Here is a 20,745-nt window from a genome sequence, read left to right on the forward strand (position 1 = left end):
TTTTTAAATGTGCTGATAAATAAATGTAGATTTCTTTGAATAAAACAGTGGAGCCGAGCTTTGAGCTCAGTGTGTAACAGTGTGTGTGTGAGAGCCATGTAATGTCCATGTGTGCATGCTGACTGTGCTGCTCTGACCCCCCTCCTCCTTTCAGGGTGGAGCCTGCTGGAGTCCGATGGTTGAGACCAGGTCTGAGGAAGTGTAAGTGTGTTTTTAATGGGATTCATGAAAACAAAGCAGCACACATTCAACCATCTTCATCATGTCAGGAGTCATCATCAAAGTGTCAATCAATGAACAGATGATGGATCAATAACTGCAGCTGGATTGTGTTTGTTCTCTCCATCAGATTCCTGTCAACTCACAATCGACACAAACACAGTGCACACAAAGCTCCAACTGTCTGACAACAACAGGAAGGTGACACATGTGGAGGAGGTTCAGTCATATCCTGATCATCCAGACAGATTTGATGTTTATCAGCTGCTGTGTAGAAATGGTCTGACTGGTCGCTGTTACTGGGAGGTCGAGTGGAGAGGAGACGTTTGTATATCAGTGAGTTACAGAAGCATCAGAAGGAAAGGAGACAGTGATGACTGTGTGTTTGGAGGAAATGATCAGTCCTGGAGTCTGTTCTGCACTGATGATGGTCCTGGTTATGTCTGGCACAATAACAGACAAACATCCATCTCCTCCTCCTCCTCCTCCTCCTCCTCTGTCTCTAACAGAGCAGCAGTGTATGTGGACTGTCCTGCTGGCACTCTGTCCTTCTACAGAGTCTCCTCTGACACTCTGATCCACCTCCACACCTTCAACACCACATTCACTCAAACTCTTTATCCTGGGTTTTATGTCTGGTCTGGTGACTCAGTGTCCCTGTGCTGAGTGGAGTGTAAAGAGTGTCTCCTGTTACAGAAACACTCTGACTGTTGAACAGATAGTTCAGTCTGTACATGTCTGTCTCTTTCACTCACAAACACGTTTTCAGATTCATGGATTCAATCAGTTGATGTTTGAAACTCTTCTAAATGATTCCTTGTAAACTTCTTCCTCTTCAGTCACAAACAAACAGGAAGTGATGTCACATGTGTTCCTGTCCACACAGCAGAATGAGTCTATTGCTGACAGTGATGTACAAACAGAGTGAGCATTTCTGAGGCCCAAAATAAACTGAGTAGTTCACTGAATGAACAATGGACTGTGAGCTCAGTTCCTTCATCATTAGTATGGATTATATATGTATATGTATTATATTAGTATCATATATATCAGGTGCTGCTGCTTTCAGTCATTGTGCAAATGTGCTGTTTGTAAGCTTGTAAAGCTGCAGTCAGCTGAGACTGAAGAAGTCACCTGATCAGTGAGCAAACGTTTCTGAAAACGTCCAGATGAACAGAATCAACCTTTTGGGATCAGCCAGCAATGCAGCATCATTGTTGTTCAGCTTCAGAGGTTTGCAGGAATGAACTGATGACCAGAAACAGCTGCAAAGTCCAAGAAAATACCAGCTGGAGTTCAGCTGCATTTGAAGAAGTCAAAGAAAAGTAAGGATGGCAAAGGGCGACGTTTTCTTCCAAAGAGCTGCAAACATGGTCGACGCCTCATTAGAAGAATCATCTGGACATTTGTGAGGAACTCTAACCAAGAAAGCAACGTCACACAGATCCAACAGACAGTTTCCATGACTGCAAGTGTTGAGTGGAAAAATGCTACATTGCATTATTGCATCCTCTCACCACAGGAGGCGCTGTTGGCACCACTGATTGCTGATCAGCTGTTCTCTGATGATCTGATTGATACTGTGAATAACGGGACTCACTGAACTCTGTGACACAGTGAAGATTACAGAGTTTAACTTCAACATCTGACTGACGTCACACAGACAGAAGGATGAACCAGTGAGGCACAGAACACAGTTACTGGAGATACTGGATCAGCTCCATGTGAACCTCTGATGGAGAAGCTGCTGAGCCAGAGAAACATCAGGACATGACAGCAGCTGCACTTATCTAACAACATGTAGCAGAGCTGATCTATGTTAGAGGATCTATCACAGCAGCTGAAGCCAAAGTCCAACACTGGATACCAGCTGAGCCTGTGCTGAGTGTAGTGTTACAGGAAAAGGGCAGAAACACTGGTAGCTCCCAGTGATGCTGACTGGGGCACAGAGCTGAATGATGCAGCATCAGGACACTGTTTCAGTCTGACTGACAGAGAAACCTGTAGCTGTATCTACATGTGAGGCAGAGGCCACACAAGCAGCTTTCTATGTTTCACAGTGACTGAGATCTTCAGTGGGGGTGGACATGCTCCTGTACAGACCTCTGAGGAGAACCAAGGTGCAGTCAAAGAGTCCAGTCTGTCCTCACAGATGTGAACATGTGCTTTCATCAGGTCTGCTGTCAGCTAGCAGGCTCACATCAGAATCACTGTTCCTGAAAAACACAGTCTGTGTGACATCATCAGTCAGCTGATGGTCCCAGATCTGAATGGTTTCTGTCTCTACTGAGGAAGTCAGAGAATATCACTGAGGTGTGGATCAGGTCTGAGTGAGCTGTGGAGGGACAGCTTTAAACAGTCCACAGGTCTCACGTCCTGCTCAGTCTGGTAGCAGATACCTCGTATTGTTCCAGATGTGCTGACATCAGCAGCAGCACAGCTGTGTGATACCATGAATCTCAGTTATTGATCCAACACACAGTAAATACAAAGATCAGGATTTCTGAGAGTAATCATTATGAGTCTGAACACATGATCACTGAATGTTAGTCTCCACAATAATAAGCTAACACAAGCAAACACAGCTTTCAGCTCTTATTTTGAAACTGGCTTATTTAGAGAGCTGTGATGTGAGCGTGCCTGGCTCTGAGGCACTTGGGTCAGCCTCTGTTGTTTAGAAGTGTTACAGACTGTGAATGACACAGACCTGTCAGTTTCCATGTTTGTCTGTAACACAGCTCAGGGGCTCCATGCTGAACGCATCCATCCAGTGTTATTGATCCAGGACTGATACCAGCATTGGGATCAATACTACACACAATCACATGTGTCCACGTGATGCAGTTTGAAGAGCAATCAGATGTCTCTGTATGAGGAGGCGGGGTCACAGGAGGTTCACAGAAACTCTGCAGCAGCATCATCAGCTCACATGGAAACTTTGATGATTCACTTCTGTGGTGTTTTTACAGAAACACGTCACAAAATTAGCTCCACCTGTTTTGTGAGCTTTGAGTTTCTTGTCTTCATCCTGGATTCTTGTGTTGCTGTTTTTACACACAGCAGATATTTCCTGGTTGCTTCCTTGATGACCACATGAAGCTTTCTGAAGCTTGGATTGAAAACGCTTCATTACTCAAAGCTTTCCAACACAGGCCTCTGTGCTGCCATCTGGTGGACAAACATGTGAAGTGCAGCGTGAAGCTACAAATGAAACTGCTTCAGCTACGTTTATATATAACATACTATAACCTATATAATGTGGAGATCAGGGAAATTATTTTGTTGCTACTGTTAATAATCATCATCATTACCATTGCATTGATAATATAATCTACAGCACTGATATTGCATTCAGATGTTTAAACATTTTGGTACCCAATTAGCCTTTACTACAGGTGCAGTTATAACCACTTTAAACTGTTGAGTTGAATCTATGATCTTAAATGCTTTTGAATGCTTGTTATAATCTTAAGTGTGTATGGGCTGATTCTGTTGATTCTGAGGACACTCTGTGCAAAGTCTTGACAGGAAACTGCAGGTTTGCAGAGCGTGCTTTTGCAAAAGTGAAACTAAAAGCAGAGTGTAAGTGCAGCTGATTCTGAGGAGCTGTTTGGATGATGCTATTTGAATAACCAGGTTGTTCATTATTATCTTTTATACTTTTATATTCTTTTATTAAGCTTCTAGTAGAGGTTCTTGATTAAAACATTTATTCAATATACTACATATATAGTTTTAGTAAACTGCTGACACATGTGAGAGTGGCCTCTGTTTTACTGCGAGCGTTAGTAGGTGAGAGGTGACACAGAGTGCCAAGTGAGGTCGTGACACACACACATAGTAGATACATTCAGTTATAGGTGAGAGGTTAATCATGTTTGCTTGCAACTGCGGGCGTGCAGAAGTGGTATCTTACTGCAGAGCATGGTCTGTGGTTTTGGAGAAGCGGCAGTCAAAAGGTTGACAGGAAACATCTGCCATGAAGATAGAGATAATGTTCTTTTCAAACTGTGTTAAAAGTCATTGTGGTTTTGATTTGACGTATGTATGTATGTATCTGTGTGACGTTGAAGGGGCGTCATTAAATCCAAACCCCGATGGTATAAAATATCTGTTTATGCTTTGATTAGTCGGAGATCAGCGCTGTCTGCGTACGGCGCTGGTCCCCCCACGCCTGTGTTCATTAAAATCAATTGTTTGACCAAGCTCTCTGGACCTGGTTGTTTGTACTCTCCTTCCTCAATATTTGAACCTTAACAATAACTATATGTATAGTGTGTTATGTAGGTGTTAGAGCTGGGGGTAGAACTGCTGATGGCTTGGTTGTTATTTATGTTCCCCATGGTTCACCAGCTCTCACACAACATCAGCACCAATGATCCACGTCCTTATAAACCTCTGAATCAGGTCCTGAAGCTGTGACGTCCTGAGTGAAGACCTCACTGATCACATGACTCTGGTCACCTGGACTCAGTGTTTCTGAAGCAGTGTGCTGGGTTTTTAAAAATACGTGGCTGCTGCCTGATGTTGGGCCCACAGAGGAAGACGACTCACTCGCTCTTCTTCACTTCCTCCTTAAACATGTGGAAGGAGAGCAACGTGCTGCCAGACTCTTATTTCTGACAGGAACAGAAGAAACCACAGCAAACTGGTCCAGTTCTTCATCTTCATCACAATCTGTTTATTTCTGATGGTGTCTTCAGTCTGAGGTTTGAAGTTTCCATGTCTGTGTGATGTGTGGTGTGAAGGCTGCTGGTTAAACTGGGACTCACTGTTTAAAGCACTGAGTGCTCATAGAGAGATGCTCCATGAGTCCCAGTACAGACTACAAACATGGTGGAAACTTAGCTTTGATATCCACACACTCTGCACGTCTGTGAGTAACTGTGATGAAGATGTGCAGAGATCTGTGTCCAAACAGGAGAAAGACTGTAAAGACTCTGTGCTTCTAACAGCCTCTGTTAACATATGTGAGGCTGTTTGTTGTTGTTGCCATGGAGCTTTGCACTGTTTGGGTCAGCAGGTCATGTGATCAGGTTTGTTCTGCTGGACGATGGTTCAGTGTCAGGTTTGTTTGCATTCATCAATAAATATCTAAATAAATCAAAGACTCCATGTTTGTTCTTTCATCATGTGACCTCTGCTCATCCATCTCTGTGTGTATCAGGATACATTTGGTTCATAATACACAGAAAAATCAGAGTTATTACCTGTAATAAATGTGAAAGATTCCTGCAGTGATAACCAGGCAGGACTGAAACACATCCAAGCTGTCACCACGGTAACAGCACCGCCCATCCACAGGTGAGGGGAGGAGCAAAAAGAGGGACTTTGACCATTTTATACTAAAAACACTCAACTAATGTTTCTAATATGAAACAAATAAGCCCACATTAATGTGAGCGTTTATTAAATAATAATAATGATGATTTCCTCCTGATCTCATTTCCACAGCAGAGAAAACTGTGGTGTATATTGAGGTGGAGGGTGTGGTCTGTGGCTCAGGTGTAGAGTGAGGGTGGGGTGCACCACAGCAGCATGCTGGGACTGCTGAGGGTGGAGGAGGGAGTGATGATGACATCAGAGCTGCAGCACAGAGACCAGTGAACACACAGTCTGTTCATCTTTGCATAGATACAATATACAGCACAATATTGAATGACAGACACGCTGTGGGAGCTTCCACAGATACACTGACGTCAGCATCCAGAGTCCTCCTGCTGCTCCCCCCTCAGAGCCCCGTGATCAGCACCAACACATTCAGTTAGATGACAGAGTCCAGCTGCAGCTAGAATCAGCTCCCCTCTGTGAACAACAGCACAGCGTCAGTGTTTCACACTCAGTGAAAGGAGGAAACAGCAGAAGAACACCATGTGTGCTACGTTTCCCAGGACACACTACAAACTGCACAAATACAGAGCAGCACGTGGAAGGACCTGGAGCTGCATTTACAGAGCTGCAGACAGCGTGATGTCCTGTATGGACAGGTGGAAGGAACCAAGTCCTCAGCTGGAACACTCGTGTTTGTCCACAGACAGGAAACACAGCAGGAAACTTCCTCACAGAAGTGCAGCTCATGGATAACACACTTCCTGTCAGTCAGAATGAGGCTGCAGCCAAACACAGAAAGGTGTTTTTGTCCAGATGAGCCCAGAGAAGAAACACGAGTGTTCACAGACATCAGAAGCTCAGAGAGGTGAAACATGAGGTCGGAGTCCTCGTCAGCATCCAGAAGAGCTGCTGTGAAACCCTGAGTACTCATGACAGACTCTGATGGCACAAACACATCATGATTCAAACAGAAAGACAAACATGGAGCTCCTGATCCTCCTGCATGAGAACAAGCTGACATGAGCGCTGTGTCTGAGAGTGTCTCCCTGTCACAGTGACAATAACACAGCTGCTGCTCACAGTCATTAAACTGACCTGAGGTCAGCTGTGCTCCTTACATATGAACCATGTGACCTCACATCAGTGCTGTGGATGACTGTAGTCATAGAAGAGTAGAGCTGTAGCAGGTGGTGTGAGGAGGAGGTGGTGTATTCTAGTTAACGCAGTACTGAAACACTCCAGCAGAGGGCGCTGTTAAGTCCTTATTGTAACACAGTTACTGTGTGCAGTTAGACTTCATACATAATCTGCACTTATTTCCATCAGACATGCTGTCAGTAAATGATTGGTTTCTATTGATTCTACTTCCTGTTGACTCGTTTGATGACAGTGAAACAATCACAGCTGATTGTGTGATGATGTAAACTGTCACTGTTACATTCAGTGTGTGTGACATAATGTTAGTGCAGGCTGATAACAGCCTGGTTCTGTTAGAAACACATGAACGTGTCCATAGATCAGTGTGTGTTTAACATGAGAGCTTCAGCCCTGCTGATGTGTTAAATAAAGACATGCAGGAAAACTGATGAGACTCTGAAATAACTCTTTATATTTATAATGTAACTCTGCATCAAAAGAACAACAAAGGATCCCAGACAGGTTTCTGTGAACAAAGACCATTCTGATGTTTCTGTGTTTCTAACACTTTGACATTATTAGTAAACAGACTGCAGTGAGCAGCATTTATAAAGAGCTTCTATATAAAGATATGACAGCTGTTTGACAAGTTTATCACTCTGTGTTTGGACCTGATCAGTCCAGCTGTTTACTTGAAACATGTTCATTTACCTGTTCTGTTATATTCATGTTCTTGTCTCTGTTGAAAACACATTTTAATGTCCCTCAGATTTTTCTCCCAGATGAATAAATATAAAAATGACACAAACTGACTGCAGCTACTTTTTGTCCTTTCTGTCAAAAACCTTCATGTGACTCATGAGAGACACGTTTCAGCTGTTTGTGACAGATCAGAGGCCAACAAGTCATTTATAACACTTTCCATCATTGTTTAAAGTTCTCAGTGTTTCTGTGTTGCTGCGTATAGGATCTCCCAGCATCATCACTGTGCTGTCCAATCATTGTGTGCGAGGTTACCCTTATAGTGCGATGTGTGTTTGCACAAAGAGAAGCATGTGTGTCAAATATAAATAAGCACAGAACAGAAACAGCTGCTCGTTTCTTCTGTTTAGAGTCAAGTTAGTGTTTTGTGTCTTTGTTTGAGGCCTGATGTCGAGCAGAGGTGTGTGTAACTGCACTGGTCTGTTATATGTGTGAAGTGTGTGCTTCTCTTCAGCATCATCTTTGTCACTGCTGATTCCTTTGTGTCATCATGTGTTGAGAAGAGAGAACAGTTATAACGGAGGAGCAAAAGGAAGCCCTGAAATCTGCATCAACAAGGAAGTGTTGGCTCACCAGTGATCCCAGCAGAGCCACTGGTTTGGCTCCAGTTGTTCTAGATTCAATGATGTTGTTGCTACAGATACATGTCAGCATCTTTATTGTAGTAAAGTCTTGTAATGTGAAGATAGAAACAAGGCAGCAAACAGCTCCATGATCTGATCTTAATGATGTTGTTTTTATTCCTGTCTGTCAGAACTGGATTGGAAACTATCAAAGGTCTAAAAACAGCCTCGACCCTCCCACAGAGCAAACTTTACACACGTCATCTTTCAGCTACAATCTTTGTTGCAGGGATCTTCTGCCAAACAAGGCTGAGAGAAGATTTCTTACAGCTGTCATGTTGATGCTGTTTCAGTCTTTGGGCAAACACACTCATATATTAGGGCTGATATCAGGGCTGCACAAGTTCTTTGTGTTTGTGATCATGAATAATAGAAGTGTGGAAGGCAAACATGTTATTGTTGGATGAAACTTCATGAATCCTTTGTAGATTTGAGCTGTTGGAGCCTTTCTTTTCTCTTCAGGTGTACAGATGCTGAGGAGGCAGGTGAAGCAGGTGGAGCTGTTGTGATGCTGGCAGAGGGTGTGTCTTAGTAACTCTGTGAGGCAGAACTGGATCCAACATTGTGGATGTGTTGATGTTGGAGCCATTAAGAGTCTCTGGCCACACTGTAGGATTTCCCTTTGATCCACTGTGGGGGCATTTTGGAGTCTGTCAGTGAAACTCTTCATGTTTGTGTTTGACTCCAGTTTATAGAAACAGAGAAATGTGTCATGCTTTTGTTCGGCCTCCACAAATACACACATTTGTTCATTGGTTGGACTTTTTGGAAGGAGACACATTGAAAACCATGTTAATAAGATCTTGTTGTTTCCTGTGGATCCGACACAGAGAGTGGACTTCAGACAGAAAGCGTGGAAGAGATTTTAGAGGCCGTGTGTGGCAACAGGAAGTTTCTGTGTGTTTGCTGATCTTACATGTGGAAAACAACACGTGATGTTTGTGAAGTTCTACAATGATCATTGTTCTCACAGCATTTTGAGTGGGAACAGTTCAAACTGGGAGTAGTGGGAGTTATTTACTGATTGAAACAAGCTGAATGTTTCTGTGACCATGAAGATCAGCAGCTCAGCTGATCAATGAACTGACATCTATCAGTCGTTTCATGAGATGAAGTCATCAGCAGACATTTGTTCTGACTGTGTGATGAATGTCAGAACGTCAGGGCTCTGCTTTAGTCACTGCTTGATGATCATTGGCTCATTGTTGAATCCAGGGCCCAGTCTGACCTCTGACCTTTGCTGCAGGTCTTCTGTGTTATCTCCACTTTCATGTCTGATCTTCTGCTGTATCGTCCAAAATAAACATCTGGATCATTTCCAACACTTCAGCAGATCTTTAGTTTGGGCAGTGCAGCACAGAATAACACATATTGTACTATACTGCCCACTTCCTGATCTTATTGGATCTGTGTGTGAGGTTGGTGAAGGAAACACATGTTTACTGAGTGAGTCGCTGCCATTAGGAACTAGTTTTTATATCACAGCCTGGAAATCACACAGGACCATTTCTGCAAGTGAAAAGTCGTCATTGGAGGAAAATGATTGTGTAGTTTGTGCGACTGAAGAATTGTCCCAACTACATGTGCTGCTGACCCTTGACCTTTTCTTTAGGTGCACAGAGGAGTCTGTGGGAACATCCAGAACTGAGGCATCTTGTGTACAAACGTGTTCAGACCAGATGTCAAATGATGTCAGATGTCATCCGTGAATGGATGCAACTGTGGATCGTTCCAATAAAATGAGGCAGTTTTGTAAGTACAAGCCCACTACAACCCATCATCAACATTTTAAATTACATTATACATCTTCACTGATATAAAGCACCACTATTTTAACCTGATTCACTTTTTCCACCCTAACAGTTCATTCCTCAAATCAAACAAGATATTTGACCCTAAAAAAATGCATCAACAAATCATTTTGTAATAAAATATTTATTCTTCAACTTTTACAAGTGAAATCAAACAAGTGTGTTTAAGAGTGAAACCAGAGTGGAAGCTGCTCATATAGAGTCCAACCCAGGCTAAAGTAAGCTGAGTAGAGCAGCACCATCAAAGTGTCGGCTCTCTGAACACGGTGCAAGATCGCCATCTGCAGGACAAAACTAGTTTTTCTCGCCCTCCTCGTCAACATCAAGATGATGTCATCGTAGAGCAACTGATTCCCTGTCCGTCTGGAACAAAGCATTTACATTAAAAAAGACATTTACAGAAAATACAAACACCAACAACACATCTCATCATCACATGATATTTTATTATTTATTATATTATATATTTTTATTGTACCATCAACATCAACAAATACCAGCATATTTTCTTTGAGATTGAGTAGAGTGGACCTTTCCCTTGGTTCACTTCCTGCTCGCAGCATCAGCTGACCTCTGACTTCCTGGTTAAGGGCTCTCAGCGTTGACTGGAATATCAAATCGGACTCACACCATGTTCTTGTAATGTGGTCATGTCTGTCAGCTGTTTGAAGAGCATCTCTGGCCTAAACACAATAGGAAGAACAACAACACGGCAAAAAACAACAACACATTTCCATATTAGATGAAGGGCACCGTAACTGGAAATGGTAACATTCATCTGATGCTGCTTTGGATTTATCTTCTGTTTTAGACCAACTTTGATCACTTCGAGCCATCTTAAGTCCGTTTGTTCTTCTCACTCACTAACGTCTCGTATGATTTCAGATCCCTGCTGTTCCCCAGCTGCCCTGTAGGTGGCCTCAGTGTGTCTCACACCATTTACAGATGATTACAGGTCGTTTACAGTTCAAACAGGTCCAACATAAGAAATATGCAGAAAATATCCTGTTATAACAGTTTGGGTCAAAGTGCAGATGTTCCAGATGCTCTGAGTCTGTCTGTGTTTCATGTTAACATGTAGATGTTGGACCAAAGTGAAGCTTTTTGATGTGACAGCAGGAATGTGAAGTGTAACTCTGAGCTGTAGGAAATGAAACTAAACGGACTTTTTCTCCTTTATTTATAGGAAAGTGTAGGAGAGCAACAGATGAACAAGCGTTACTGTAACAGGAAACATCAGAGGACCTTTATGTTCATCATCATCACTGTTTCCTTGTTCTGTCACAAACACACAACACTTCCTGCTCTCTCTCTGATGGATCTGATTGGCTGTTTCATTCACAGGAGGTCAGGGCGTCACACAAACAGCTTTAACTGCACAACGACACACTTTAAATCATCTGCAGACAAACCTGTGTGTTTGATTTATGAAGAAATAATAAAGACGTGTGTACAGCTGTCCATGAAGCAGCTTCTCACACAAACTCTGACACTTCAGCCACTTTAATTCCTGCAAAGCTGCGTAATAAAGAGCTGTGACTGCTATGAGCTGCTGATGATGACTGCATGAAGCTCTCAGCTGAAGCTTCTTTCATTTATTTTAATGTTAATGTCGCCTTTTTAAGTCTGTGTGAGGATTTTAATGACACACATTAAAGGAGCTTCTTTGATTAGAACCAAATTCATGTTGATTTTCAGCCTGAAATGATAAAAACTTTAATAATTCTGTTTATAATCATCAACCTGGAGACTAATGAAAAGTATAATAGTGAAAAAAAGCCTTTATTATTTGAGTAATGCCTGAATCTGCTCAGAGACGGAGACAACACAGAGGTGTTGATGACAGTTTGACATTAACTGAATTAAAAACAAAGTGCTCTTATTGTGAAAATCTGCCTCCTACTTCTTTAAATCATTTTTATGTATTTTTTAACCTCACAGTGAAACATTGAGGCATTAATCTGACACAGTTTGATCAGCAGCTGTGTTTTCACTGACGTTTCACTTTGATTTGTTCAGACTGAGCAGAGAGGATCGGTTCTCTGTGTGCGCACTGCTGAGAAACACAAGCTCATTTCTGCTGTTTCATGAAAAGTGTTATGGAGGAACAAGAAGTTCAGCCTCTAAACTCTCAGCGTGAGGACTGAGTGAAGAGTTTCAGAGCAGAGAGTTTTGGCTCACAGCTTTTAGCGTCTACACAAAGAGACGATTACGCACTTGATCTGAGAACATCTCCACCTCCTACAAACAAACTCTCCTACGAGCAGCTGTCACAACCACAACAGGCAGAAGACTGGATTTCTTCAGGTCAGATTTCATGCAGTTTGCATAAATTGTGTGTCACAGACTTTGTAGTTCACATTTGTGTGACTCGTTTAAATCTTCTCCTCCTGAAAGTGAAACTCTTACAAACACATCAGGCCACAACCTGCTGCAGGTTAATGATTGATCTGAAGGCAGCTGACCTTTGAGCAGGAACTTGTGAGTCTTTTATTGTGTTTAGCACTGCCAAGTGCTGGCCTCTGCTTCCACCATCACATTTACACTGGTAGGTTCAGCACTGCTGCCTGCTTCAGACTGAATCCAGCAGCACAAAGACACAAGTTAATAAAATCAGCATCTATTCCTTTATCACTGCTTTGTTACAGAGGAGAACAACGCTCCAGTAACGCGTAATCCCATTATTTTTTTGAAGTAACGAGTAAAGTAAGGGATTACTATTGCAAAAACAGTAATTAGATTACCGTTACTTTCCCGTAGGAACGCTGCGTTACTGCGTTACTAAAACCGTGATTTTTTTGCGAGAATGTCTCACGACAGTGACGTAAGCGAGTGCGACGTTAGTGACAACAGCTGTGTGCAGATCAACAATGGATCATATATCGAGTGCAGAGAGAGTGTGAGCGTGCAGCGTTTAAAGCGTGGAAGTACTGACCTTACTTTGAGTTTGATTCCATAAAAAGTGACAAAAACATTAGTGTCCGCTGTGCGTGGGAAGAAAACTTCTTTTTACAGCGAAAAAACCCCTAAACTTCCAACAAGCACCGAGTAGCTACGACGTAATGGGAAACTCACAGAGAAACTCACGGATTCTTCCACTGACCGCGGCACACCTGCACCAGGGTAAACCTCCGCCTACCCCGCTCCTGCTTTACAGGTGAAAATAGAGCAACAGGACCGCTGAGTCTTTGACTTTATTTATTTTCTGCTGTGTTTTACTTGCATCTATTTGAAAGACTGAGTGTAAACACAAAAAATATTTTATTTTATGTGCTGGAATGTGCAGAAAATAGGTTTAAATGTTAAACAAATTTCTTCCAGTCAGAGAATGTTGCATATAATTAAATGTTTGCTTGATGCATAAAGTTAAAAGATTAAATCTAATAAAACAAGTTTTAAAAAGAGACTTTTCCATTTGATTACATTTTGTATGATGGATTATGCAGAAAAAGTAGAATTGGGCTGAAAGATCTATCACTTTATCACCTACTCAGGTTGTAAATCGGGTTTTTAAAAAGTAACTAAGTAATTAATTACTTTTGAAAATAAGTAATCAGTAAAGTAACGGGATTACTTTTTTTGGGAAGTAATTAATTACTGATTACTGTTTTCAAGTAACTTGCCCAACACTGGACAGAGTGTTGGCTTCATCACCGACACACGTCACCACATCAGGAAACAGCTGGTTCAGTGAGTATTTAAGGTTCACTGCAGACAAACTGGAGAAAAACGAATCACATGAAACATTTGTTACTGGTTTCTGACCTCGTCGTAGAGACTCACATACCTGTGTTCTGCTATCAGTGTGATCACATGTGCTGGTACAGTTTGCCAGGTTGACCCATGTAACCTCCACTATCCTGTAGACGTGGAATATGTTTCACATATGGATCGCTTCCTTACTCGACTATGACTGTGTGCTTCACAGGTGCTTACTGAAGTGCTGCTTTACACAAAACCAGACAGTAAAAATAAGAACTGCAGGTCCAGACCACAGGTTTATGTGTTGATAATGATGATGTGCAGTCACTCATTGTCACAGGATACTTCCTGCAATGATGCTACGGGTCATGCAGTTCTGCAGAAGTGGAGGAAACAGATGCTTTTCCTAACAGAGACACTTTAACGACTTAAAGAATCTAACTGACACACAAACCTCAGTTTGTCTGACATTCATGAGAGTAAACTGCTCCTGAATGTTCTGTTAGTTCACTGGATGATTGCTCCTGTTTACCTGACTTCAAATGTAAAGATCCCTGAGACAAACTCTCAGTTTCAGGCCACACGAGTTCAGCGGCGACACGATCGCACAACCAGCCACGACGTTAAAGCCCGACGCGCTCACTACCTTTGGTTACAGCGCTCCACTCTCAGCTCACACGACATACACAAAACTAATGACGCTGGATGCTTCTGTGTCCTCAGAAACACCAGATCGCTGTTCACGAGAAAAGGATGGAAACAGAGTGAGACATCACTCCCGGCGGACACACAAACACTGTGCTAAGGTTTGTTTCAAAACTGAGCTCCTGGGTTGTGTAGCTGCTGAGCGAGCAGGTGGCACACAAAGACGCGCTGTCAGGAATCATTACATCGAGACTGACAGGACGTCACTGGCACATAAACACTGATCTGTGGTTTACTGACAATGTTCTCAACAACAGACGCACAATCCTGGTTTTGTCTGATTATTTGTGTTGTACGGTTTCGTTAGTCTGACGTGATATTAAGACGAGCTTTTAGGGACGTCAACAAAAGGATTTCACGTGCTGAGGTCATATTTATGAATCAATCTGAACAGCAAATAGCTAATAGTTTACCTCTTTATTTTATAATACATATGAACACGTTATAGTAGATTTGTGCAATGTGTGTTTCACGTCTTTATGGGCGTATAGATCTGTAAACAGGCTGATGGGTGTGTGTCTGTTTATTGTAGTGTTGCAGAAATGTTAAAAATGATGATAATAACAACACTTCTCACATCAGGCTACAACACAAACCTCCTGATAGCTGCAAACAGCAAAACCCCCAACGACAGGCACACAAAGAGCGAGCAGGGACCCACCCTGACAGCATGTGAGCCTCCTACTACGACTCACTGTGGAGCAACACAACACCAGGAGACGGAGGATATGAGAGAGGATACAGCTGCTGTGGGGGAGCAGCCACACACTCCACAGGAGACGATGGGGTGAGAGTTCGGATGGTTCGGTGCTCCTAACATCATGTGGACGCTCGTCTGCACATAAACAAACCTCACCTAACCCCACCTCCTTTCTCTTTTTGCAGGGTGGGGTGCTCCATCCTTACACACTTTGCACCACGTGGCTCTCCATCTATTCGTTTACCTTCTTGGGTCTCTTCCTCCTCTGTCCCAGCCCATTGAGGCGATCGCTGGGGTCCAGCCTGTAGTGGGAGTGGCTGTCCTCGCTCATCCTGTCCCCGTCCACGCCGGGTTATTCCTTTCTTCTTTCTGTCCTCTGAATCGAGCTGACCTCTCTCCTCTCTGGTCCTCGCTCTCTGAGCCGGCGGAGCATGAGAGAGAGGAGTGGCAGGGGAGAGGGAGGGGAGACGAGCGAGGGAGGGAGGGAGCACAATGGTGTTGCCATGGCAGCAGCTGCCACCAGTGTTTATGTGGAAACGTCGCTGGCAAACCAGAATAGTTGCCACACGTTGCCACACTCGCACACTCGGCAGCCATACGTTTGTGTGCGACCTGCCCGTGGCTTCCTCGTTACAGACACACCGAGAGGAAACGCTCAGACACAAGGCCGAACATGAACGAACACTCGTGTGTGGGAGGAACAGGGCACAGACTCCACGCCGTCGTTAAAGATGGCGTGTGTGCTAAACGGAGCTGTGCGCTGATCGATCAGTCAAGTGAAAAAAACAAAGGAAGCTGTCTGGATGGAGTTTGCTGCTCCCACTAATCAAAGAGATGCATCACAGCTGGAGCTGATTGATGCACGAGCCACCGTTTGCACAATCCCACCGACTCCACGCTTGTGTTTCCTTTCTGCACCATGTTGTTAACACTGACCCCACACGGTGTTCATGAGCTAAAGAAATCACGATGATTGATTGATTTCACGGACTCGTCTGCACAAAGCATTTTGTAGGTTACAGCATGAAACGACTGTAATCTCCACATTTACACTCAGTGTAACAAACACACAAAATAAAACAACTGTACCACCAATCAAACACAAGGAAAATAAATCATTGTGAGTTCAGCAGTGGGTCTGTGACCGGTGTGTAAGAGGACGATAGATGAGTGGGTGTTTGTAGAAACAACCTTTGTGATTTAAATGTGAGACAGCAAAGCGTCAGACAGAAGCCTGAGCTGAATATTTCCTGTGATATGAAGTCACCGTGTTTGGGTCGGTCAGTCGACTACTACTCAGTGAGTGTCCCACACACACACAGACCCACACAGACCCACACAGATCTTAATGATGGCCTCAGGCTTTGAGCTCCCACTAACAGCAGGTCATAGCAGCATCCCATTAATAGTGATGAAAAATGCAGCTACAGCTGCTTTTCCACTACTGGAAGTTAATCAGGTCAAAGCTGGAGCTTCACCCTGTTCAGACTGAACCATGTGAGCCGGCCTCACTCCACAGAGGACGCCTCCAGGACAAACGTGGGCTCCATCGAGGCCCACAGCTGCTGTGACATCGTGGACGTGTTCTTTAGCTTGTTTTTCAAACAATCTCAGCAAACGTGCCAAAATCATGTTCAGTGAGACTCTGTGGCACACAATCCAAAAACAAAGAAGGCTAAAGGACATGCTCTGTGTGACCCACAGTCGTGGCTCAAATGTGGGACCTGAACACTGTGGGAACCTGAGGGGCAAATCTGAGGATTTCATTTGGCTTTTTCATTAGAGATAAGATGGATTATGTGAATGAAAAGGCAACACACACACACACGTAGGGTAGCTGTAGCCCGACTGGCTCATCTGCTAATCAGAGGGTTGCTGGTTCGATACCTGGGATCCAAAGTGCAAACTCTTGATGAACGAGTCTACTTTGTGTGCATCTGAGGTTGAAGCGGAGCTGGTTTCAATAAACTGCTAGTTTCCCTTTCATACTCCTGAAGGACGTTCCTCACAAAGAGCGAGGCAGCAAGTCTGTGCAGGTCCTCAGTCATGCAGGTCAGTGTCGTCTGAAGAGCTTCTCAGAGTTTCATCTCTCACCCAGTTCCAAGCCCAGTTTGTGTCCCAGATACATGCCGCTGATGGCCAGGAAGTGACATCACTGGATCAGTTATGAGAGCGAACCCTTCAAGACTCAAACCTGCCTGGCAACGAGGGAAACGGCTACACAGGAAGTCCAGTGACGGGGTGCAGATGTTCCATCACCGGGATGTCATCGCTTGTTGTGTTTGCGTCACGGGACTTCCAGGTTGTGTTGCTGTAACAGCCCCACCCACACTGAGGTGGTGCTCAACTGTAACTGAGAGACAGAGTCGAGTAGAGTCAAGTTGAGTTGAGGCAGTTATGTTCTACTGGAAAAGAGGCGACTGTGGCTCAGGACGTCAGTCGGTAGTTCGATCCCCGGCTGCTCCAGTCTGCGTGCCAAAGTCACCTTGGGCGGGATACTGGCCCCTGTTGCTGCCAGTGCTTTTATTAGATGCTCTGGAACTGGTTTAGTGCTTAGGGAGGGTAGAAGAGTGCTGTATAAGAACCAGTGCATTTACCATTTACCATTACTCTGGTTGCCAGTTTGCTACGGTCACCGGCGGTTTGTACAGAGGACACAGACCTGTATGTGAACAGATAGGGAGAGTGTTTAACTCCAGAGGAAAAGTTGGTTTAAGGTGCTGCATGTTCCACATGTGCACTGCACATCTGCAGCTAGTAGCTGAGGAGTGGTTTCCACGCACGCGACGTCCATACCCCCTCTGTCCTCCACAGGGGCTGAGATCCAGCTCTTTGGGCCCTCACAACCCCAACATCGCTCTCACACACAGCACCTGCTCCGGTCAGCTGATTAGACAGCTCATTGTGTGTGTGCGAGGTGAATTAAGGTTATTATAAAGGACATTCAGATATCATCTCTCATCTGGGAGAGCAGCCAGCAGCTGCAGGAGGTGAGCATCCAACGACATGATGAACCCAAAGACTCCAGCTCAGCCAAACTACAGTTACAGATTACAGTTACACTCCTAACTGTTCCTGCAGTATTTAAGAAAGACGTCAGTGATTCAGACCAAAACTGCTCTGCTAACTTCACATTTACTAAACATTAATGTTCCCAACACAGATTTACATGAGAATGACAGGACATCATAGCACCCCCTGCCCCCCCTGATATTACATCACTTCAATCCCAAACAGAAGGAAAGGAAAGATCAAATCTGTCTTGAACCTCTGCTTCAAAGTTACAGGAACACTGGAGTCACTCTCACTGTCAGAGACCTCAGTGTGTTGGAAGCTGCTAGAAGAAGCAGATGGGGGAGAGGAAGAGGAGGGCCACGGTGCTGATCTGAGGAAGTCTTCTGATCAAACCACAGCAGACCAACAAGCCCGACGTCGTTCTGATCCAACATGAAGGCTTCCATCTGTCTATTCTGTCACATCGCACACGTCTCAAGTCATCCTGTTCAACCCATCACAACATAATAGTAACAATAAAACAAAGGCAGTGGAGCGTTCACCACGAGCTTCTACAAAAGTGCACGTTCATTTTAATAAAACTGTTTTTACAGCAGTGTGCGAACATTAATATGTTGTAACCAAACGTTTGTTACACCAGCTGCACTGAACCTGTGGAGACTGGAAGTTATTTGCTGCTGGTTTGTTCAGACCTGTTACTGCACACCTTGCATAGTTTGCATAGTTTCCTTCACTGCATGCAAAGAGACGAGGCGGGTGGAAACCTGCGACCCTGATCACATCACCAGTCCATCACAGTCAAACACTCACGGCTGTAATCTATTTCAAATCAAAGTGTTTGCACGGTGAGAAGAAGCTGGCGTCGCTGGGGGAGCGTGCGCCCGGCTGCACTTAAACACAATCTTCATTGGTGCTGTGAAACATCCACGTCTCACTTCATCTGCAAAGAAACCTGATGCATCGCTTTGGAAATATTTGAAATCCCTCATTTGTCACTATGCACGACGAGTCGACCGGCTGACCAACCTCAGGTTATGCAGCGAGTGCTGAGAAGCAGCTAAATGGCTGCAGTGACTTTATTCCCTGAGTGGGTGTGTGTGCATGAAAGCCAAAGGGGGGCTGTGTAAGAGACAAGGGGAGTCTCTGTTGTGCTCACAAAGAGGAAACCAAGATCTGGATTTTATGGCCGAAAGAAGAAAACATCTTTTCAAAGTTTCCCAGGCCCACTGTGGAGACGCCCACAGCTCCCAGTGACACTGACCCACACTGACACCACCTCCATTCCTCACTGTGATAGGCCGGGAGGAGAAGATCCACACACATTCACATCAGGACAAAGTCCCACATTCCCCTGTGCCCCCCCCACACACACACACACACACACACACACACACACACACACACGTCCTGCATGCTAAGAAGTGAGTGAAGGATGCAGAGGTGCTGAGACACTGAGGATGTGGGAGCACAGACACCGTTCAGCCTGTGTTTGTGTATCAGAATGAATCAGGCAGAAAAACATTAAAAGCAAACTGGTTGTCCTAAAGTGAATCAGGCTGCAGTCAAACTTCAGCTGATCTCTCATCAAAGCTCCCAGATCGATTCGTGCTCCAGTTTCACCATTTCAGCAACACTGTGGGAGAACGGGGTCAGCTTCCAGCAGGGGCCACGATTATGCACAGAAGGAAGACGGGACACGGCCGGTCCTTCAACCATCGTATGGATGTAAGAGCCTAACACAGGTAACACAGGTCACAGCAGCAGAGCTGGTAGCAGCTTTGTGCGCTTGTAGAAAACTCAGCGGTACTGCAGAGGTTGTGTACTTTACCAGGGAAACGTATGTATTTTGTGTGTGGTTGAAGATTTCCAGGTTGTGTGTTCTCCTGTTTTATTCAGTTTATCAGAAGTCAGCAACTAAAATGTAAAAGCAGCTAAAAAGAAAAGACAATGATAGCATTGTGTGCACAGTGTGTTACAGAGCTGTTGGTGGCAGTCCAATCCAATCCAATCTTATTTATAAAGCACTTTAAAATAGCCAGCACAGGAACAAAGTGCTGCACGGAAAATAAGTTAAAACAATAGAACAACAGAAAACAGCAAAATAAATAAATAAAACACATAAAACATCAAATGAAAACAAAACAAGATAAAACAGCATCGAATCACCTAAAAACAACTGAAATAAAAACCAACATCTCACGTGGTGTCAAAGCTCAGGGTAAAGAGGCGGGTTTTCAAGACTTAAAAACAGGTAAAGAAGAGGCCTGTCTGATCTCCAAAGGAAGCTCGCTCCACAGTTTGCAGCTGCTACAGCAAAAGCAGGATCTCCTCTAAGTTTACGCCCAGTCCTGGGTACATGCAGGAGCAGCTGATCAGCTGGCCTGTATGAGGCTGTCGCAGCTCAGAGAGATGAGATGGGGCGAGGCCATGGAGAGCTTTAAAAGTAAATAAAAGAATTTTAAAATGAATCCTAAAAGAAATGGGCAGCCAGTGACGTGAAGCTAAAACAGGGGAAATGTGCTCAAACTTTCGAGTGCCAGTTAAAAGACGAGCTGCAGCATTTTGACTAATATATGATGCGCTGACCCCAACATGAAGGTCATCACAGTAATGCAGCCGAGTGCTGACAAAGGCCTGGATCAAAGTGCTGCCGTGAAAGAATTGGCTTTGTTTTTGCAGCTGCCTGAGCTGAAAGAAGCTAGATTTGACCACTGCCTTGATTTGACCACTGCAGGTAGAA

At 44.1% G+C, this 20,745-nt stretch overlaps 2 protein-coding genes across 2 annotated transcripts in view; both read left to right on the forward strand.

Moving 5' to 3' along the window:
• The window catches only part of LOC146679769 (NACHT, LRR and PYD domains-containing protein 3-like), a 37,077-nt gene extending 34,960 nt beyond the window's left edge, over positions 1 to 2,117 (forward strand). The window contains exons 7-8 of the mRNA XM_085450364.1: positions 155 to 201; positions 350 to 2,117. Coding sequence (XP_085306490.1) covers positions 155 to 201; positions 350 to 885 — 583 coding nt within the window. The 3' untranslated portion in view covers positions 886 to 2,117. The remainder of the gene's footprint in view (positions 1 to 154; positions 202 to 349) is intronic.
• Positions 1 to 20,745, forward strand: part of LOC146679770 (protein NLRC3-like) — a 182,663-nt gene that overhangs the window by 24,328 nt on the left and 137,590 nt on the right. The window lies entirely within an intron of this gene.

Source organism: Copadichromis virginalis, unplaced genomic scaffold (genome assembly GCF_057382275.1).
Source record: "Copadichromis virginalis isolate Kocher_CV1m ecotype Utaka unplaced genomic scaffold, C_Virginalis_male_GT1.1 unmapped_scaffold_1, whole genome shotgun sequence".
In the NCBI taxonomy this organism is placed as follows: domain Eukaryota; kingdom Metazoa; phylum Chordata; class Actinopteri; order Cichliformes; family Cichlidae; genus Copadichromis; species Copadichromis virginalis.